Consider the following 19,809-nt stretch of genomic DNA (forward strand, 5'->3'; position numbering starts at 1 on the left):
GGAACCCTGAAATGATAAGATTGTGGCAGTTTTATTTCAACCAGGCACTGTGCAGCCCCTTGGGGTACCCAGCAGGCTTGTCTTCATCGCATTTCTAAAAGAGGAAATACAGGAACATGTAGCAGAACAGAAGTGTGAGACTTCTGGCTGCGGTTAATTGCGACAAGTTGGTGACAGAGAGATGAAGGAAAGTTCCACTTGCAGACAGACTCTTTTTCTCACTTTTAGATGCTAATAGGGTTTTTCTGTTTAGCATTCTCTTCTTTTTAATCTTATGTGTTGCCCCAGAATTCATCTTTCATGAGAATCTTTTCACAAATTCCTAAGTGCTTGTAAGGGTAGGGCTGTCAGACGTGGGTCTTCGAGACGTAATTCCTGACACGCAATGACCGTGCAAAACTGAAGTCTCTTTATCCTGCCTCAATAATCTGCATTGCTCAAAGTGACGCTGCTGGTGAATGACGACAATGGATAAAAACACAAGAATCGACAGAATGGCCAAGGTATGTCTCGTTTATTGAGTACAATGTATAAACAATTAAGAAAAAAGGGTCCTGGGGTAGGGTTTGGTGTTTGAGTTCCGCATGATGCTTGGTGATGTTGGATAAGTTTGGTATTCTCATCTTGAGGTGGACAGAGGGCTCTTCACGATGCTGAGGTACCTAATCTCTCCCTGTGCTTTTTGTTGTGACAAAACTGTTAACTGCAAGCAATGTCTTCTTGGAGAGGAATGAAGCAGGATTCCCAAATAGCAAATACCTGTGAATAAACACATTTGTGAAATAATAAATACATAGCTTCAAGGTTCTGGCTGTCTTACTGCTATCCTGCAGTAGCATTAGAGACACGGTTATATTGTCAGAGGCTTCCAGTGACAGTCCAGGTGACCTGTTGCATGGTAGTTAATTTCCCCACATTCCATGCAAAACAGAACACATTTTGAAGTACTTTATTCATTTATTTTGAAAGAGTGGAAGTAGCTTATAAGGTGTTCTTTACGTTTATTTATGTATTCGTATTGCATCTAGTATAATGTTATAGATGCGCAAAATACCCTGCTGCACCTATAAGGGTTAAAGAAAGAATTCATGATTCAAAGTCAGTGTCTTGATTGTCCTACTGTCTGCACATCTAATAAGCAGTGTGATGGAATTATTATATTCATCCTGGATTATTATTTCAGTGTATACTGTAAATAAACTGCTTCCTGGAAATATGATACAGAATATAATTGGGGGGAAAGCTTAGTACTAGCTTGATGAGTAATTTTTTTTCACTCAGAATTTTCCATCGAGGCATGTAAAGATAAGAGGACTATTTTTCAAGTTAAGCCATCAGAAATTGATGCACGACATTTTTCATTTCTATACAGGGAGGAGAGTTTCTGTTTCTAGGAATGATATTTTGTTTTTGTAAATGGATTGCCAGTGGCTAAATAAATGTAATGATAGCAAGCAGATTTCCTGCTCTACACTGAGACCTTTAGACGCAGCCACCACACACCCAGTCAAATTCAGCTGAGTAACAACTGAAAAAGTCAAATTTATTTCTGCTATGTAATTTATGAGCTGTTTATAAGGTTCCTACTACCCTGGCAGTACTGTTTATTATTCTATTTGAATGCTATACTTAGAATCATAGAATCATAGAATAACCAGGTTGGAAGAGACCCACCGGATCATCAAGTCCAACAATTCTTATCAAACACTAAACTTAATACAGAAACACTAAGGATGTGGTTTTTCTACTGCCTGGGCTTTTTGAAGCCCTATGTGACAGGTAACTCCTTGCGGTTATCGCTGTGCCCCAGTCACCTTCACAAGGAAAACCATTTCTGAGAATGAATTCAGTATTTCAGCGCGGCCAAAGAAATGATGTTATTTCTTTCTTGTTGCATATACATCTGTGCCACAGCCTGCCCAGGAAACATTGCACCCTTGGTGCAATTTAAAACCCAGTGTGACGGGTGCACTTGGGAAATCATCCTCGTATTGTTGGACAACACTGTCTGTGCTGTTGCCCAGGGAACAGTAGGACTGTTTTTTAAACACACACGAAGCTGATCTGAAGTTTGTCTCTCCTTCCAAACTGCCCAGTTCATGTATCCCCATGCAAGCAGGTGAAGAACAACATGAGGTTTGTCTCTGTGGGCTCCTCTGCACCTGGGGGTGTGAGCATCGACGGCTCCAGGGCACCTGCTGTCACCCCCCCCATCTCAAACACAAGTATGTGCTTCAAAATCGGATTGGCCAGAGCCAAAATACTGAGCGAAGAGTTACTTTAAATAGCCAACAGGAAATACTGGAGGGGATGGTGAAGTCTGTGTTTTCTGGGGACTTAGATAATAAATTTGGGGCTATTCCCAGGGATGCAGTCGGGTGCAAGTAGACTTGCTTTCCTTGGGAAATCTTGGAGGCAAAACTTCAGTTGTCGTGAACAAAAATGGCCTCAACCCAGGAAATTTTAACCTTAAGTAATTTATTGCTGTTAACACAAACTGCTTTGGGTGAATAAACCATGAACCATTAAGCAAATATTTAAGTCAACACTTCTCTCCCTCCTAGTGCCTTATTTTTGAGTGGGGCATGCTCAGTCCTCTCCACTCCCTTCAAGGAGGTGATGATGGTGCAGGAACGCGGGGCTGGGGAAAGGATCTCTGCCTGCTGCTGCTGCCCCATGATTATTGCCCCTTTTCCTCTGTTCCTCCATCCTGCTGTCCCCGCCCCGGTAGGGATTAATTCAACAGAACATTTTATTATACAGGGAAGTAGTTTGGTGGGCAGATATTGTGGCTCTGTTACTTGTATTTCTGGATCATTTCAAATGCTGATAGCACCTGAAAAATTCCAGTGTAGTAGAGCAAATGGCTGTTATTTATCTTCTGCATGAAGCGGAGCGTTCAAAGTAGTAAAACTGCTGGTTGTAATAGTAAAAAAAATACCAAACAAAAAAAGAAAAGAAAACAAAAGAACCCCCCAAGGCATTCAAGTGAGCTGCTCCATGCCAGGAATTCTTTGGCTGCTCGGAGCCCCAGCCCAGAGGTGCAGATTTTGTTGAGAAAGCATTTTCAATTCAGCGTTTTCTATTTCAGACACATTGCTTTTCTTGTTATGTGATTGTGGGTTTGGGAGTGAGCGTCTAATTTCATCTTGAAGCTGCTGTGGAAAGAGGAAGGAAAAGGCTTTTGCCAGAGAAAAGGCAACGTGTACAAAGGCAAAACCAGTCAAAGTTTGCAGACCCCACGATACTCACAGGCACAAAGCAGCAAAACCTGTATTTGCACAAGCATAACCTGGGCAGAGCCAAGCAAATAGCAGTTATGAATAATTTTAAATAACTCTATTATGAATAATATTAAAGGATTTTTTAAAATAATCAGAGAAGCAAAACCCTTCAGCTGCGGTTAATGTTTAACTCTCCTCCTCAGGTTTTCTGCTTCACAAGAGCGAGATTATTTTGCAGGGATTTCTATAACTACAAAGGAGATTTGTTCAGTGTTTTAGAGACCTGAACATGGAAATCTTGAAGTACATCAAACCCTTGTAAGTGAAAAAAAAAATTAAGAGTAAAAAGCGATGCCGTAAAAGGTGCAAAAATCCTTCAAAACCCAACCTCTGCTTTCTGATCTTCTGTTAAGTCGCAGTTGCAGAGCAGAAAAGGGGTTTCCCAAGGGTCTGCAGGAGGGACATCTGTGTGTCCTCCCCAGCCCCTCATTAGCATCAGCAGCTGCAGGCCAGTTGCACCATGGAGATAATTTTGCTACGTAATTAGCTCTGTTCCTGAGAGCTGAGCTGCTCTGGGGCTCCCTGGGCAGGCGGGGAGGTGGAAGGAGGTTGGGCATTTGCTTCCAGCTGGACCCTCCAGTGCTCCAACCCACTGCCCTGGGCGTGGGGAGATCTCATCCTCCTCCTTCGGTGATGGGCTAACAGGGAAACCGGAGACAACACAATGAAGGTCAATGTGAGTACTGGGTTATTTTATTTCTATTGCACTTCATTTAATCCCTTTTCTCATTTCATTTGTAGTGGAAGCGTCCGTAGTGTAAAATCTATGTCTGTCAGGGTCCCTTTTTCACAAAGCGTGCTGCTGATCTCATTTGCACGTTACTAACAGAGCACGTGGTCTCATTTTTAAAATACAATCCACAATAAACTGAAAAAAATGCTTTATCAAGAACAACAGTATGGTTGAGAAGGGTAATGTTCTGTGCCATGCACGTTAGGCAATGCTATGTGTTATTAAAAAAAGTTACTGTGAATAACCCCACCTGGCTATTGGGATACTCCTTGCTTTCCATATTGTCTTGGAAATAATGAACTTAATGGTTAACACTTAAATCATGCGTTATGTCAAAAGAGATGAGGTCTGTGCTGATTACTGGCAAATGGGTAATGGAAATGTTTTAACAACCTGAGTCACTCTCTGATGAGGAAAATGTCAAGTAATTTCAATGAGTTATGTGAGCCGGGGGAAGCCTGTGAACTCTAGGATAATGCTTGACCATGTCCTGCAGTGCTGTTTGCAAAGAGAACTGAAACTCAAAGGCGGAAAGGAGCGGTGGCAATGTTAATTTTTAGGAAACACTGCTCTGCTATGGGAGGAGGAGGGAAGGAGGAGGTGGATCGGATCCGTTTTGCAGTTAATGGTTTTGCTCGGACTTCCAGCACAGCACACGTGCAGACAGCATCAGCTCGCTTTGTGCTCAGCACAATTCCTTTGGCTGTGACACTAACTGAATCCTTCAGGCTGAGGTTACAGCTGATCCCTGGCAGGGTCTGCGCAGTCCCCGTGTGCCCTGTGTTAACGGCCAGGGAAGGGATTGTGTGTACAGAGGATGCACAGCAGCGGGGATGCACATTAGAGATCAGTGCAGGTGAAAAAACACCCCCTTCTTTTCCTAGAGATAAGTCAAAATTACAGATAAAGGCAACTTCTTCCGAAACAGTGGTCTTAAAAAAAGATTTAACCTTTCTGGACGGATAACTGCAGTGAGAGAGCTGGAGGAAGTGGCAGCCTCTGGGTGTTGTGGCTGATTCATTATGAATCAGAGACCCCCTCAACCCTGAGACTTGTGCCTCTGCCCTTCTGCCGCGTTGAGGGCATCTGCAGGAGCTCCACCACGGCTCAGGTGGGATGCAGGGACAGCATCTGCCATGCTCCCAGGAGGAAGAAGAGCCAGCAGTCGCTGCAGAAGAAAAATCAGCAATTGGGTTCTGACAACCAAACCAGAATTTCTTGCCGTGTCCGTGGGCAGGGGGAGGAAGGAGAGCAAGGACCCCTAATGAGTGTCTGTGGAGCATCTATTGATTAAAGGCAAACAGAGAAAATTGGTGCTCATCAGAACTTTCTGTGGCTTTAAATCAATGTTTCAAGAGAAATGTTATGGTAAAATGTAATTAAGATACCAAATTAAAAATTTAGGAGCCAAAATCCAGAAACACAGACACGCTCCGTTTGTGAATGTCAGGAAACGGTGGTTTATTTTTCCTTGAACGTTGGTCTAAGACCACACATGCAAAAATGCTACAAATGGGAATGAGATCCTGATTGCACTGAAAACGGGGCAGGGATGGTTCTGTTGGTTTCAGTACAATTAGAATCTGATTAACTACATTTGGGGAGAAAAGGGAGTGTGGAGCTGTACAATTTCCATCTAAGTGGTTCAGCCAGAAATTTAAAAATCCGACCATTCAGAATTTAAAACCTGCTGATTAGCACCTGGTTCCACTTTCCAGAACTCAATTAACCCTTTGAACAGGCAATACAAGCAAAACCCGAGATTCATTCCTTGTCAAAGCTTGTACAGAGGTCTCACATGTTTTTTGTGTAACAAAACCACTTATATCTTCCAAAATATGCAAACAAAAGAAAGAATAACCTAGAAGTGTGAGCTTGAAGCGTGGCACAGGCAGGTAGAGAAAGAAATTGGGATTCAAGGGAGACTCTTTGTCGTGTGTATGTGTGTGTGTGTTTGTGTGTGCGTTAACCATATAAACTCTCTCTACAATTAACTGAGTTGGGCAAAACTTATATCAACTCAGCTTGGTCTATTTAAAAGAGAATTCTCTGGGAAGTCTGTTCCCAGCTAAAGGGGCAATGGAGAATGTTTATTTCTTCAGCTTTGTTCAGAGGAGAAGAGATTAACTGGAAACCCTTCTGTAAACATGTCAGAGGGTGTCCCTGATGCATGAGCATAACTGCTTAGCAAACACAACCCGCTGCCTTTCATTGTATCTTTTCCTTCTCCTCAAACATTTTAAGACTCGGTTTCCTGCAGTAAAAGTGCATACAGATATTTTTCAATGTGCAAAATACTTCTCTTCATCCACAAAAGAATCTCCTGTAATTAAATTTATCTTTTTTTTATTATTTCAACAGTTTTTTTAAGAATCGAATTTAAGACATTAGATTTTTTAAAATTTAAAATGCTGAAACACACCGTATTACGTACATACAATGTGAAATAGTACATAGCAGTGACTTGAAGTTTGCAAACACAAACGAGTAGGAAGGAGGGCACAGAAATTATTGTGGCAGACTTGCAGAGAGGATGCTCAAATTATTTGATAATTGTGAAGTTTTTTCTAGCAACATTTGTGTATGTTTTATGGGGTGTTTTTTTCTGCTAATTGTACTATAGGCTGAGGATGGAGATTGGGATAGGAAAAGGATCAGGAAATCTTAGTAATAGTGGAGGGGGTTGCCTTAGCGCAGACATTTATTATATATACGTATACAGCACAGATGTCACTCTGTGTGAGTGCTCCCATTCTGTGGTTATAGAATTTTATATTATAGGATTACACAATTAGCAGCCTTACCGACTTTTAATTAAAACTTCCCATTCTTCATTAATAAACATGAGTTAACAGCTTTCATTCTGAGGACTCCCAAGGGCTGGGAGGTTTTATAGTGCGAGTGTTGCTGGATAAGGACACACAAACAACAAAGATGTGAAAATTCCAGTTTGTAGGGAGAGTTCCTATCTTAACATCTGGTCTACAATCTAATAAAAGGAGACACTTCCAGCTACACAAGAATGTCTCTTCACTCCTGAGTTAACTGAACCTGTGTTGCAGAGGCCTTATACTGTACGTCCTTTCAGTATGGTTGGCTCAATAGATGAGAGTAATTTGCATCGCTCTAATGAGGTCTTGGACTCTATAGCGGAGGACAAAGTCTCAGAAGAGGCTGCAGAGGGCATTTCCTAGGCTTGCTCTGTCATCATCTTGCTAAAAGCTGCTCAGTGAGAGAAGAAAAACAGTGCTGGCTGCTGAGGTGCTTTATCATGGGGCGATGGGCTGGCTTTTAAGATGTTCTTTGTCTTAGGATATTTTTTTTCAGGGCTGCTGACAGGGAAGAGGCAACAAACAATGTCTTTATCAATGACCTGGATGAAGGCATCGAATGCACCCTTAGCAAGTTTGCAGACGACACTAAGCTGGGTGGAAGTGTGGATCTGCTGGAGGGTCGGGAGGCTCCAAAGGGATCTGAACAGGCTGGACCGCTGGGCTGAGACCAGTGGGATGAGGTTTAACAAGGCCAAATGCCGGGTCCTGCACTTGGGGCACAACAACCCTGTGCAGTGCTACAGACTAGGAGAAGTCTGGCTGGAAAGCTGCCTGGAGGAGAGGGACCTGGGTGTGTTGGTTGACAGCCGACTGAATATGAGCCAGCAGTGTGCCCAGGTGGCCAAGAAGGCCAATGGCATCTTGGCTTGGATCAGAAACGGTGTGACCAGCAGGTCCAGGGAGGTTCTTCTCCCTCTGTACTTGGCACTGGTGAGACCGCTCCTCGAATCCTGTGTTCAGTTCTGGGCCCCTCACCACAAGAAGGATGTTGAGGCTCTGGAGAGAGTCCAGAGAAGAGCAACAAAGCTGGTGAGGGGGCTGGAGAACAGGCCTTATGAGGAACGGCTGAGAGAGCTGGGGGTGTTTAGCCTGGAGAAGAGGAGGCTGAGGGGAGACCTCATTGCTCTCTACAACTACCTGAAAGGAGGTTGTGGAGAGGAGGGAGCTGGGCTCTTCTCCCAAGTGACAGGGGACAGGACGAGAGGGAATGGCCTCAAGCTCCGCCAGGGGAGGTTCAGTCTGAACATTAGGAAAAAATTTTTCACAGAAAGGGTGATTGGTCACTGGCAGAGGCTGCCCAGGGAGGGGGTTGAATCACCTTCCCTGGAGGTGTCTAAGGGACAGGTGGACGAAGCACTGAGGAACATGGTTTAGTGATTGATGGGAATGGTTGGACTCGATGATCCGGTGGGTCTCTTCAACCTGGTTATTCTATGATTCTGTGATTCTATGAAACGTCAATGAAGGACAAACACTTTGATCACATCTGTGTTGCTTTAGTACTTATTGCATGTTGGTTACTGTAAGGACACATTAACAAGATCGCATAAAATAACAAAGAACTTTACACAGCTGGCCCTGGGTAGCATTTTGTGGATGATAACGTTAGACAGCCAGTTTCCGCTCCCTGGGTAATAAAGAAAAAATGCAGAACCCATTGGCCCCAAAGCACAGCTTCCTCCTAGCTAAGCATCCCTGAAGGTCTCTGCGATCCTGGGAATGCAGTACTTGTTTATAGTGAATGGAAGCTCAGGGATGCTTCTGCTTACATGATAGAAAGCGGCTGCCACAGTGATTCTTTACATATGTCCTAGACAGCTGAAAGTGTAGATAGGGGCTGATTTCTGAAAAAATACCCTCACATTAGATGAGCCAGACCCTGTACTACAAATAACCTCCCCCCATGTAACTCTAATAGCCCCGGTCTCCCAAGTCTGGCTGTTTGCTAAAGGAGGACAGCGTCCCTCTGTCCACTCGCGTTCGGTCTGAAGAAGAGGGTCTGTCTTTCAGTGTGGCTGTACAGTGCCCAGCAAGAAGGGATCAAATGTTAAGCCCAATTTAGAGGTGTTGCTGATGAATAATATAAAAAATTGGCTGTTTTCCTTTTTTTTTTTTTTTCTTTTACAACTACAACGATGTGCGAAGCTCACGCCCACGCTGGGCTGCGCTCTGTGGTGGGATTCCTGAAGGGCTGACTCCAACACTGGTGGTTCAGAACATTTGGTATGGTTCAAATAGAAAGTGGGCTCCCGTGTTCAAGGCAAAAAGCTGTTTCACACTAGGGCATAAGGTGAATGGGACGGGTGTCCATCTCTGGCAGCTGCTGACCAGCCCATGTATCATAAAAAGGCCATTGTTCTCGGCCATCCTGACGAAGAAACGCGTCCTGCTAACAACAGGCCACTCGTCAGCTGAGCTGGCAAACTGGTTTTCTTCTGCTGCAACTTCAAGCCAGCTGTTGTTTTACAGCAGATGCTCTGGACAAAAATATAAGGCATCACGTTTCCTATTTGGGTGCTATCGCTTTGGACATTACTTGCACTTTCTGATAAACTAATGCTGAACCACAGCTAGAGCCTCGCAGACTGGGAAGCAGCCAGTCTCGTTTTCAAGCTGAAAGCAAGTGATATCTTGTACTGAAAAACACTCAGCCCTTAGCACAAATGCCCCGGGGTGAATTTCGCTACCTGCTGCTATTATTTATTATTCTTTTAACTGTCATCTTGCAATGAATAAGCAATACCCAAATAAATAAAATGCGGTGATCTACACAGTCATGATTGCCAGAAATCTACGGGCCTCAGTTGAGACAGGTAGGGCTGCCCTGTGGTGGAGAACCTGGGAAATAGGAATATTTACTGTCTCATAGTTTTTATGTAAACTTGGGGAAGTCATTTATTCTTCCCTGGTTTCCTGTCTAAAAGAAAATCACAGTAAGTGCACCCTATGAAGATATTGCAAGATATAGTGGAGACAGAAGTATGCAGGTGGTGTCTGTGGGATGGAGAGAAACACAGACACTGTTTCAGGTGTACTTACCTGATGAAACGCTCACAAACGCAGTGATCTGCTGGGACGCTTTAGCAGCCAGCAGAGCTATTTGTCTGGGATCACTGTGTACATAAAATAAATAGGATGCCTAGCCTAGGATGCTCTGAATCAGTAGGATGCAACTCTCCAGTCTGGAGTGGTCAGGGCTGAAGTCCAGGTCTTCAGGTGCTGCAGCCCACCCTGCACTTCAGCAGTATTTCTGCCACTGATATCATCACTGGGTACTTATGAATCCCCTTAGTACTGATGTTACTGAGAGCTTGAAGGAAAATAAGCAAGGCTGGATTTTTTTTTTATTGTTTTTTTACGTAAGAAATAATAAGCCTTTTTCATGTGCAGTTGAAGTCCTCAGACAAGTTGTGTAGTAGGCAGGAAGGAATGAGTGTTCTTTTTGGATGGGTGCTGCATTTCCTCTGCAGATTCTGGCAAAGAATTCACAGAATGCCAGTGGGGAAAATTACCTATTTTTTTATGCAGGAATGTTCGTAAGTAATGAATGTTAGCAGTACTCTTCAGGAGCCCTGGGGGAAGAGGTGATAAAGATACACATCGCAGTATTGTTATTACCTATTTATTTACTGCAGAGAACACAGCAAACACAGGCTACAAGCATTTAACTCTCTGAAACCAATGCTCTGAGAAATGTTTCACATGAAACACAGTGGATGTGAATTAAACTGGAATGGAGATTAACACCAAACTAGACACCAATGAACGTTCTTGCTGGTGTAACGGTGCAATGCTGGTGCTCTTTCTCTCCCCAGACCACGTTGGCGAAGGCGCTGTATGACAACAAGGCAGAGTGCTCAGATGAGCTGGCCTTCCGCAAGGGAGACATCCTGACAGTTCTGGACCAACACGTCATTGGCAGTGAGGGCTGGTGGAAATGTTCCCTCCACGGCAGGCAGGGCCTGGCCCCAGCTAACCGTCTCCAGCTCCTCTCCACCCCTCCAGCTGCCCTGCTGTCTTCTCCCTCCTGGAGTGACTCTGCAGAGTCACCATCCGGTCAACAAAACATCTACCAGGTTCCCTCCATCCCCAAGCCTTCTGTGTCATCATCGACCTATGAGAAGATGGAGGGATGGGTTAAATCTCCAGCGAGAGTCTCTACTCTGCCTGCTCCAGCAATATATCAGGTACCACCCTTGGCTGCACAGCTGCTCAGTGAAAGGACCCAAAGCTCAACAAATCAGGTAAGATTAAGCAGCTAAAAGTAACAAATGTTATTATTATTATTAAAACAATCATTGGAAGCAGGAAAATAACACAGGCTGCTGGCCGGAGCCTTCCTGCGGAATTTGCAGCAAAGTGGTTGAAATAAATGGTGTTTAGGAAACTCCCATCAATTCTGCTACAGTTTATAGCATTATTTGAGAAATGCTGCTCTGGGCAATATATGAGTATATATATACACATATATATATTTTCTGTAGTCCCTCACTCTTTTTGACAGTTTAAAGCACCTGTAAAATAGAGCAGGAAGTAAAGAATATACCATTTGTTTGGAAGAATCCAGAAATTATTTACAAACCCATCCCAAGGTTAAAATAACAAGACACAGAACTTTCTACTCTGATGGTCTACAGGATGCATCCATCCAGAATCTTCTGGGCATGTGTGGGGTCTTTACATCCATCTGCACAGGAAGATGATTTGTAATAAAGAAAACAAAATCACCCTTTGCTGTGTGATTGCTGCCTTTAGTCTGGCTTCTCTTATTTCCAGCGCCTCAGCAAGCTCAGAGTGCTGCTGCTTCTCTCTCATGCTACTCAAGGTTGTCACTGCGTTTGCACGAAGTACTTTAGAGATGCTGGAGGGTTTGGTTGTGTGGCCTGAATCAATTTCTCTCCCAGGCTGGTTTTGGTGCTGCCGAGACAGCGAATAGGTTGTATGGGATGAGAGCAGCCACTAGTCCTGGCAATTACGGAAGGGAGTTCCAAATCTGGTTTGCCAGGGTTTCATTACGCTGTCTGCCTATCCTCTTCTTTCTCCTTGCTCCTTATGTTTGGCATTCAAACAAAACACGTATATGGAATATGTAATTTGACTAAATGTTGCATCGAGTGTCTTAACATCAAAAACTTGTGCTTTCTTCAGCATGAAATGAATGCGGAATCTTTAATGATAAAAGGTAAATAGAGCAAGTAGGGAGGGAGCACAAGTGCAAGTTTTTTATTCAGTCCTATGAGCTCTTCAGCCCTGAATGGCTCTTTATTTAGTGTATGAAAACCATGTTAGTAATGTTTATTGACATAAGGAAAAGGAAAGAAATTCAGTCCTCAATTATATAGCCTTTTAGGCTGTTTTAATGATCATTTCATTTATGGGACTCAGTTGGCCCCCTTTCCTCCCACTGTGCCAAAAAGCAAGTTACAGAAACCAAAATGCTGATTCCTTCTGTGTTGCAAACAAACGCTGGAGAACACACAAGCTTGGTGCATCTCTGGTGACCAAAACTTAATTTTCAGCACTGCAGCTGCACATCCAGCTTTTGCGTACGATTACCCATAAATGCAAGCTTAAACTGAGTAACACCTACAGAAGACCCTTTAGCACTTGCTGTGATCTGATTTCTCCACATTCCTAACACTAAAGGAGACATTTGCGAATCAAACACAAGCCTGATACAAATTTTACATGTTGTGCCAGCAAATCTGGCTGAAGATGTCATCTGTTATTCTTTATCTGAGTGAACGGTCCATCAGAAGAGTTCCTTGGCTATTCCTGTCTCTCTGTCATTTCATGAGTTTGTATGCCTAAGCTTTGTTTATCAGAGAAAGGGGAAAAAAAGTGTCCTAGCCGGCTTTTACTATTTAGAAACTGAGATTTTCCTAAGCTGCCTCTTGCACAGCGTCACAGCTGTTACCTCCCCAGCTGTACGGTGATGGTCACAAGCCGCATGCAGATGCCCAGGGAGGCTCGGGGGTGAACAGCCTGTGCGAGTGCAGAACGGATTGTGACGCTCCAGCCCATCGCGTGTAGATCCTATGGGACAGCTGGCAAAGTTCTTGGCATGCTCAGCTGTGCCCTGAGCAGCTGGGTAAAGCCACTGCAAGTCTTTGAGGGACCTGATTGAAAGCAATAGAACAAAAGAAAATCCCTCAAAGTCTGTGTGTTTTCACCCTAGACAAAAGCTTCGTAATTTCTGCCTAATACTCGGGGCACTTTCTTGTTCTACTGTGACTGAAAGTACTTTAAAAAATAGTAAGATGTGATACTCGGTAAGTTTCCTGGCTAAGGATGTCTTTCTTGATACACTTATTTTTTACCCTTTCTACTCAGTAAAGTCTCTTCTTTTATGCCTGTGTTTGCAAGCAAAAAGGCTCGTATGCAGGGCACTAAGGGGATTTGTGTTCATTCGTTGTTCCCTCTCTTCAGATAAGAGCTAAGGGCTTTCACGAAGACAAAGCGACCAGCTATAAACCTGGACTCTTGGTCCTCTACGATATTTATGTTGAATGTTGTCACTGATGAAGACCATAACCTCCAGTTTTAAATAATTTACTGTAACGCAGTGGTGTGTCTGCGGGTCAGTAATTTTCAGTGCTCCATGTATAAACCAGCTGCAGAGGTGCAGATAAACTCATCCTAAATGAACAAACGTCCATAGTTTTGTGTTGAGTTCTAAAAAAATTCTTTCCCAACATTCACATGTTGGCATCTTAGCTAATTGTCCCACAGATCTGGTCATAGCTCTTAAAACTATGTTTTAAGCAAACAGGAGAATTGGCCTAAATAGTGTAATTTCCATATCAGACTGCTGCCTGTATGGAGCTGTGTAACGTGCATGTAACTATGTTTACAAGGTAACTATGTTTACTCCTTCCAAATGAGTCAGTTTTTCGTAACTATGGAATAATGTGTCTCAGCCTGTACCTTTTTGCTGCTCTTACTCCCACTAAATGTGGCTTGACCTAATGGCTCTGAGAGACTGGAGAAGTAGAAATTCCCCCAGTTTCTTTTATTAGTGGTTCTGCTTTTGGGTGTCTAAAGATCTAAGTGATAACTGAAGCTGGATTTTCTCCAACTCTTTCCCTTCACTTGGTTAGTAAAGCAGATCACCTTTGATTTGTAAGTGCCAATCCTTATCTGAAATAAAGCAGAAATGGTGTCAAAGGAGAATTAAGAGGAAAAAATACCATGCATATGTGTAAGGTCTGTTCTTGTCTACCACAGCCAGTGGAAAGCTGAAAGATTTTTTATCACTTAAGAGTAATTACTCTAACAGTGGCTTATTCAATTAATTGAGTTTTCAAAGATGTCCTGAGCTTACTGATTACTGCAGCTTTCTTATTATTGGATTTTTTTTTTTCCCCCTCTAAGCACCTGCTTACTCTCCCAAGAGCATGCCGAGCGTCAGTCCCAAATATCAGGAGTGAGGTGTATGATGTTCCATCCACACAGCGCCGGGAGTCCTTATTCACGAAGGTGAGTCCTGCTATGGAACTGGGACCCTGTAGGGCCTCAGGATAGATTGCAAGTCAAATTCTACTGTTTTCCTGTTGGCTTTTTATAAAATTTGGCAAAACTCCATATATTTTTAGGGAAGTTCAAAACCTAAAGCAGATTTCTTTTGAATTTGTTGGACATTAAGAGAAATATGTTTTAGATTTGGTACATTTCTAATAAACAGTTTCAGTTTTACAACTACTGAGTTGCAGGGCACAGGTTAATTCTAAGTATCAGAGTGTCAATGTCTCTACCTTGTTTTTTTTCATCAGAAAATGTGCTTTGTCTCTGTGTCATTTGATTTGGAAGATTTCAGGATGCTTACAGAAAAGTCACTAGTGCGTGTACAAAAAACCCGACTAAATATCACCCACACCACCCACCTCCTGGGCAAGAAAATGCAAGGGCTGAGTCCTGTAACCAAGATGCACTCAGGGTCAGGGCAACACACAGATCACATCTACCGCTGAAGCATCCTGTTGCATGATCTTGCTCTTGATACTGTGCTTCCTTGCAGAGAGTGAATGTCATCATGCTTCTTCTATGTCTCACTGCAGCCCTTGCAGGTCACTATCACGCAAAGGTTGGGGAGGGACTGCAGTGCGTCCGTGGAGCCTCCCCATGTATCTTCCATTCCTTGTCAGCACCTGATACTGCAGGGTTCGTTCCACTCTAATTCACTTATTGTCAAGTTATCCACAAACTTCTTTCTGTTACCCACTTTACATTGTGTGGTGATCCCTGCTCAGACCCAAACTGGCACTGTGGAAGGAGCTCCAGCAGTTCTCCAGCAGGCTGGATTTGGACAGCATGGGTCAAACAAGAAGCTATGCAGGATGTGCTGAACTGAATTCTTCAGTGGGCTCTAAAAGGACTGAAGCAAACCAGTTTTTTTTTCTTTTTGAGCAGAGTGGTGCCACTCCACCCAGTGCACGAAAGGGCTCGCAGCTGGTTAGATCAACCGAGTGTTTCCAGGAAGAGGAGAAGCAGCTTTATAACATCTCATCCAGCCCAGAAAAAGCAGCAGCTGTTATCCAGAAAGACTCACCAGTGGGCAATGTAAGTAAAAGTTGCTGGACACAAGAAAATAATATTTCATTGCTGTGATGTTGGGGGTGTGTGCTGAACCTCCCTCAAGGTGATCACGGGGATAAAACCAGCACATCTTCAGTGAGGTACCTTGTCCTTCATAATAAAGAGAGAAATACTACCGGACTCCTTGATAAATTGGGTTACTTACCCAGACTAGGAGTACCACTGCATTTGCATTTGCTTTATAGAGTGCAGGCAACAGGAACTCTTGCCTTAACTTCTTTTTATGACAGTGTGAAAAGCAAATTGAATACCTTACATTCTTGACTGTCCATTTGTATAATAATATTTAAGGAGAAAGAAACTAACTGTTCCCATTCCATGCAGCAGTCTTCTGCTATCTTTTAGGGGAATGGAGCACACCTGGGGGAGCAGTGTGTCAAGCTTCCCATCTCTTTCCCACTGTTTGACAAGTGCCATTATTGAAGAAACAGGAGATATGAAATTTCACAACAAAAAATAAAATGCTTCAATGGAAATTCTTCATCAGTTGTGTGTCAGATATTTCTGGTTTCCTGAATGGCTTTAGGATCCCAGAGAATTTTGACAGGCTCCTTAGTGCACAGGCCCAGGACTGAGGTGCAGGATCTTGGGGCAGACCATCCCAGCACAGGAAATCTGAGGCTTCCTGGTTTGGTGAATTTAAAGAGAAGTGCTGTAGGTTCACGACATATTTTAGAAAGAAAATAAAAAATTATGGTCTGACCTTTCTGTAGTGCCGTTCCATTGATGTTACCGGAGTTGCTCACATTTATATGCCCTGAGAATTCAGTTTCGTTTCTTAGTTCTTGTTTCAAAACACTGTTTATAAATCCTGTGTGCTCTGTTGCAGCTATATGATGTCCCTCCTAAAAGAGAAACCGATGTTTCAGAAAATGAATCTCAGAAAAAGTTCTGGGGCCATTACAATACACTGCCAAATCCTCGAAAGTCAGAATGGATTTATGATATTCCAGTATCACCTGAAAAAACAAGGTTAAAACAAAACCCTTCTGGTCATTCCTTGGAGAACCAGGTGCTGTACGATATACCACCAGCCAGGCACAAGGCGTTGACAACAAATTCTGAAGCCAAAGTTGTAAATCCACAATTATATGATGTTCCACCAACACAACGGAAATTAACATTTCCAGATATCCATCTCTATGATGTTCCATCCTCACGGGATGTGCTTCTTCTGTCACAAAACGGTGATGCACCCCCAAGTCTGCCGGCTCCAAAAGCTGAGAATCAGATCTCTGAAGAGAATGTTTATGATATTCCAAAAGGTTTACCCCCTGTTTTGCAGTCGAAGAAAGAGATGGAAAAAGACAGCGATAGTTCTGGAGACCAAGCATCCAGTGCTCCTCCACAGCTCTCAAGAGATGCCAAATTAGAACAGGACAGATTATCAGTTTCAAGTGTGGATAGCAGAAGCAGCACACTCTCTACATCCTCAAACTCTTCTGCAGAGTCGTTTTCTCTGTCAGCATCAGAAGAACCTGTCAAAGAAATTAAACTGGACCTTGATGTAGCCATAGAGACACTGACTAGATTGCAGCACAGCGTATCCAGCTCGGTTGCCAGTTTAATGATCTTTGTGAGTAGTAAATGGAGATTACAAGAACACCTACAGAAAAGCATTGAAGAAATCCACAGAGCAGTCGATCACATAAAAGTATCACTGGGAGAATTCTTGGCCTTTGCTCAAGTTGTAAAGGTAAATGCCTCTTACCTCACTGATAATAACCTTCAGACCAGAATTAAAAAACAGCTGGAAATTCTTATGAACTCATTCAAAATCTTAACAGAAACAAGAGAAGCTCTAAACAACTGCAACTGGTCACTGGAGACTTTGGTCCTCAGGAAACCTCAGAACAACCCGGATGATCTTGATCGCTTTGTTATGGTAGCCCGCACGATTCCGGACGATATCAAGAGGTTTGTATCCATCATCATTGCCAATGGAAGGCTTCTCTTCAGAAAGAATGAGAAGGAACAAGAAATGAAGCTATCAAAAATTAACCCAGAACACAAAATGGCAAAACAAATCACATTGCCAAGAATAGAAGTAGATTCACTTCAAAGAAATACTCCTAATAAAGCAAACCAAAGTCAGGCCTCTTCTGAGAAACCAAAAGAAAATGCCACTGAGGACTGTGATTACGTTCAGTTACAGGTTAGTATAACTGGATTGGAAAGCATGCTTTTGCAGAAAATTTTGGTTTAAGAAATTGACCCCTTATTATGAATTATTAAATTTGTGTGTTAGAACAATTCTCCTTAGACTTACCGAAATGTCTACTAAGAATATAACTATTGATTTCACAGATAAATGGTGGCTTGTCATTAGAATTTAGGAAATGTTATGTTCTGTTGATGTTGGTTTCAGTCTTAGATCCTGCAGTATGAGACGTAAATTTTTTTGTAGGAAAAAAATAGAGTTGCTTCTAATAAATGTACCATTGTTGTTCATAACATGAAAGCTGCATAGCAAGTAGTTGTTTCCCCTGAAGTAATAGAAAATCACTGTATTTAAATATTTCATGCAAACCGTTTCACGTCTGCTTTCATTTTCATTTGTAACAGGCACAGAAAATCATTTCAGGTAAAGAAGTAGCAAAGAACAGTACAGCTTTTAAACCAAAGGTTGAAAACTATTACTCATGAGGACTTCTAGTCCCTGATTTTCTGTGCTTGCTAAAATCCAAAATGATTTGTAGTTGGACACACATATCTATACATAGAGATCTATTTCTTTTCTCATAGTTAATTTCCCAGAACTCCTTCTTAGAAATAGTGCTGGAAACCCATCCAAAACCTTTATTTACCTCAGATGTAACAAACCGCTCTTGTTCAAAGTCATAGAGTTTATTTGCTTACCTTTGTGTATCATTTGGGCTAAGGCTGTGAGAGTTAGTATTTCGTGCACTGGTATAAGGATTGATCCTTGTTATTGTACAATTTTAATCATTCATAACTCTTGTGAAGTCAGCACCATTAAAGATCAGGTCTAAATGCTTTGTACTAGACTCTATATAAATTATTGATGTTTACAGCACTTTGTGTGCTATTCATTATTAAAATCTCGTTCAGTGGAATTTGTTTAGGCTCAAAATCAGAAGATAATACCATTTTGAAGTCCAGTACTTGTGGAAAGAGAGATGACTGTAAAAGACTTTTGGGCTCAGGCAACTTGGAAACTATTAACTAACAAAACTCCCTGTAAGTGAAGAAAGATACGAAGAACATAGGATAGAGTAAATAAACAATCAGTGTGCCACCAAGCTGAGTCTCTTTTTAACCTCTTTTTTTCTTCCCCCCAGGTTTTGCCATCTGCAAAAAAGGCTGTAATTCAAAGCAAGCAGGACTCTGGAAAGAAAATCGCTCTCCCTGAACACTGTAGGCTGTGTTTCGGTGCACTTCACAAGGCAATTGGTGTATTTACTTATAGTCTGAGCAACAACCAGCCACCTGAAGTCTTCATATCCCACAGCAAATTGATCATTATGGTGGGACAAAAGCTGGTGGATTCTCTCTGCCAGGAAACTCAAGAAAGAGATGCTCGGAATGACATTCTCCACAGCAGCAGCCAGTTTTGCAGCCTCTTGAAGAATCTGGCTCTGGCCACCAAAAATGCTGCAATACAGTATCCAAACGCAGATGCCATAAGAGAACTTCAGGATCAAACTGAGGAGCTGTCTAAGTACACACAGCAGTTTAGAGCAATGATGGAATGAAAGGCACTTTGCTGGTTTTACAAAATCTCTATTGTTATGATTCTCTTTGCTCCTTTGACATTTGGCAGCCAAGGAGGACAAATGCAGCTCAGTGACACTAACTTTTTCGTCTCCTCTAAAACTCCTGGTGGGCAGCTCCCTGGCTGTTGGTGCACTTTTATCAGGTGAAGGTCCACACAACAGCAGATGCAGAAGAGGAGCTGTAGAATTCAATCTGTATTTTCTTCTCCATTGTTCAGATCCTGCCTGGAAGTGTCATCATCTTAGTGGCTGGCCAGGAATATTTGTGATGTATTGGAGCAAAACTATTTTATTATCTGGCCAATTTCTTACTTCTTTTATTTTTACATAGGTCAAATAAATATATTTTATTTTATTTTATATTTGGGTATGTAAAGTTCCCCTCTAAATTTTGCTGCACAATGTTCTGTAAGATATGCTGTCCCTTTATTAATTGTTTCTTGAGGACTTCACTCAAAATTTGTAATTGCAATGTATTTTCTAGCAGATCCAAAGCTAACTTTTGTTCTTCGTATTCAAATGCAATTAATGTATTACAAGGCAAAATCTGGCAGGTACTATGCATAGCCTGGATGTTAGTGGGAAATGATCCAGCTGGTATCTGAGCACAGAAGAAAAACTGACTT

The 19,809-nt window shown here is 42.5% G+C and overlaps 1 protein-coding gene across 2 annotated transcripts; it reads left to right on the forward strand.

Annotated features, from left to right (window-relative positions):
- Window positions 1–82: 82 nt before the first annotated feature.
- Window positions 83–19,650, forward strand: CASS4 (Cas scaffold protein family member 4). 2 transcript variants are annotated; one of them, XM_069871984.1, is made up of 7 exons: window positions 83–503; window positions 10,667–11,095; window positions 14,226–14,330; window positions 15,261–15,410; window positions 16,276–17,601; window positions 18,012–18,071; window positions 18,749–19,650. In XM_069871984.1, exons 1-7 carry the CDS (start codon window positions 459–461, stop codon window positions 19,160–19,162), a joined length of 2,529 nt encoding a protein of 842 aa, XP_069728085.1. In that variant the 5' UTR covers window positions 83–458; the 3' UTR covers window positions 19,163–19,650. The 2 variants fall into 2 exon arrangements, with proteins under 2 accessions (XP_069728085.1, XP_069728086.1); XM_069871985.1 differs by lacking the exon at window positions 18,012–18,071 and having other exon boundaries at window positions 85–503.
- Window positions 19,651–19,809: the final 159 nt, after the last annotated feature.

Source organism: Phaenicophaeus curvirostris, chromosome 18 (assembly GCF_032191515.1).
Source record: "Phaenicophaeus curvirostris isolate KB17595 chromosome 18, BPBGC_Pcur_1.0, whole genome shotgun sequence".
In the NCBI taxonomy this organism is placed as follows: domain Eukaryota; kingdom Metazoa; phylum Chordata; class Aves; order Cuculiformes; family Cuculidae; genus Phaenicophaeus; species Phaenicophaeus curvirostris.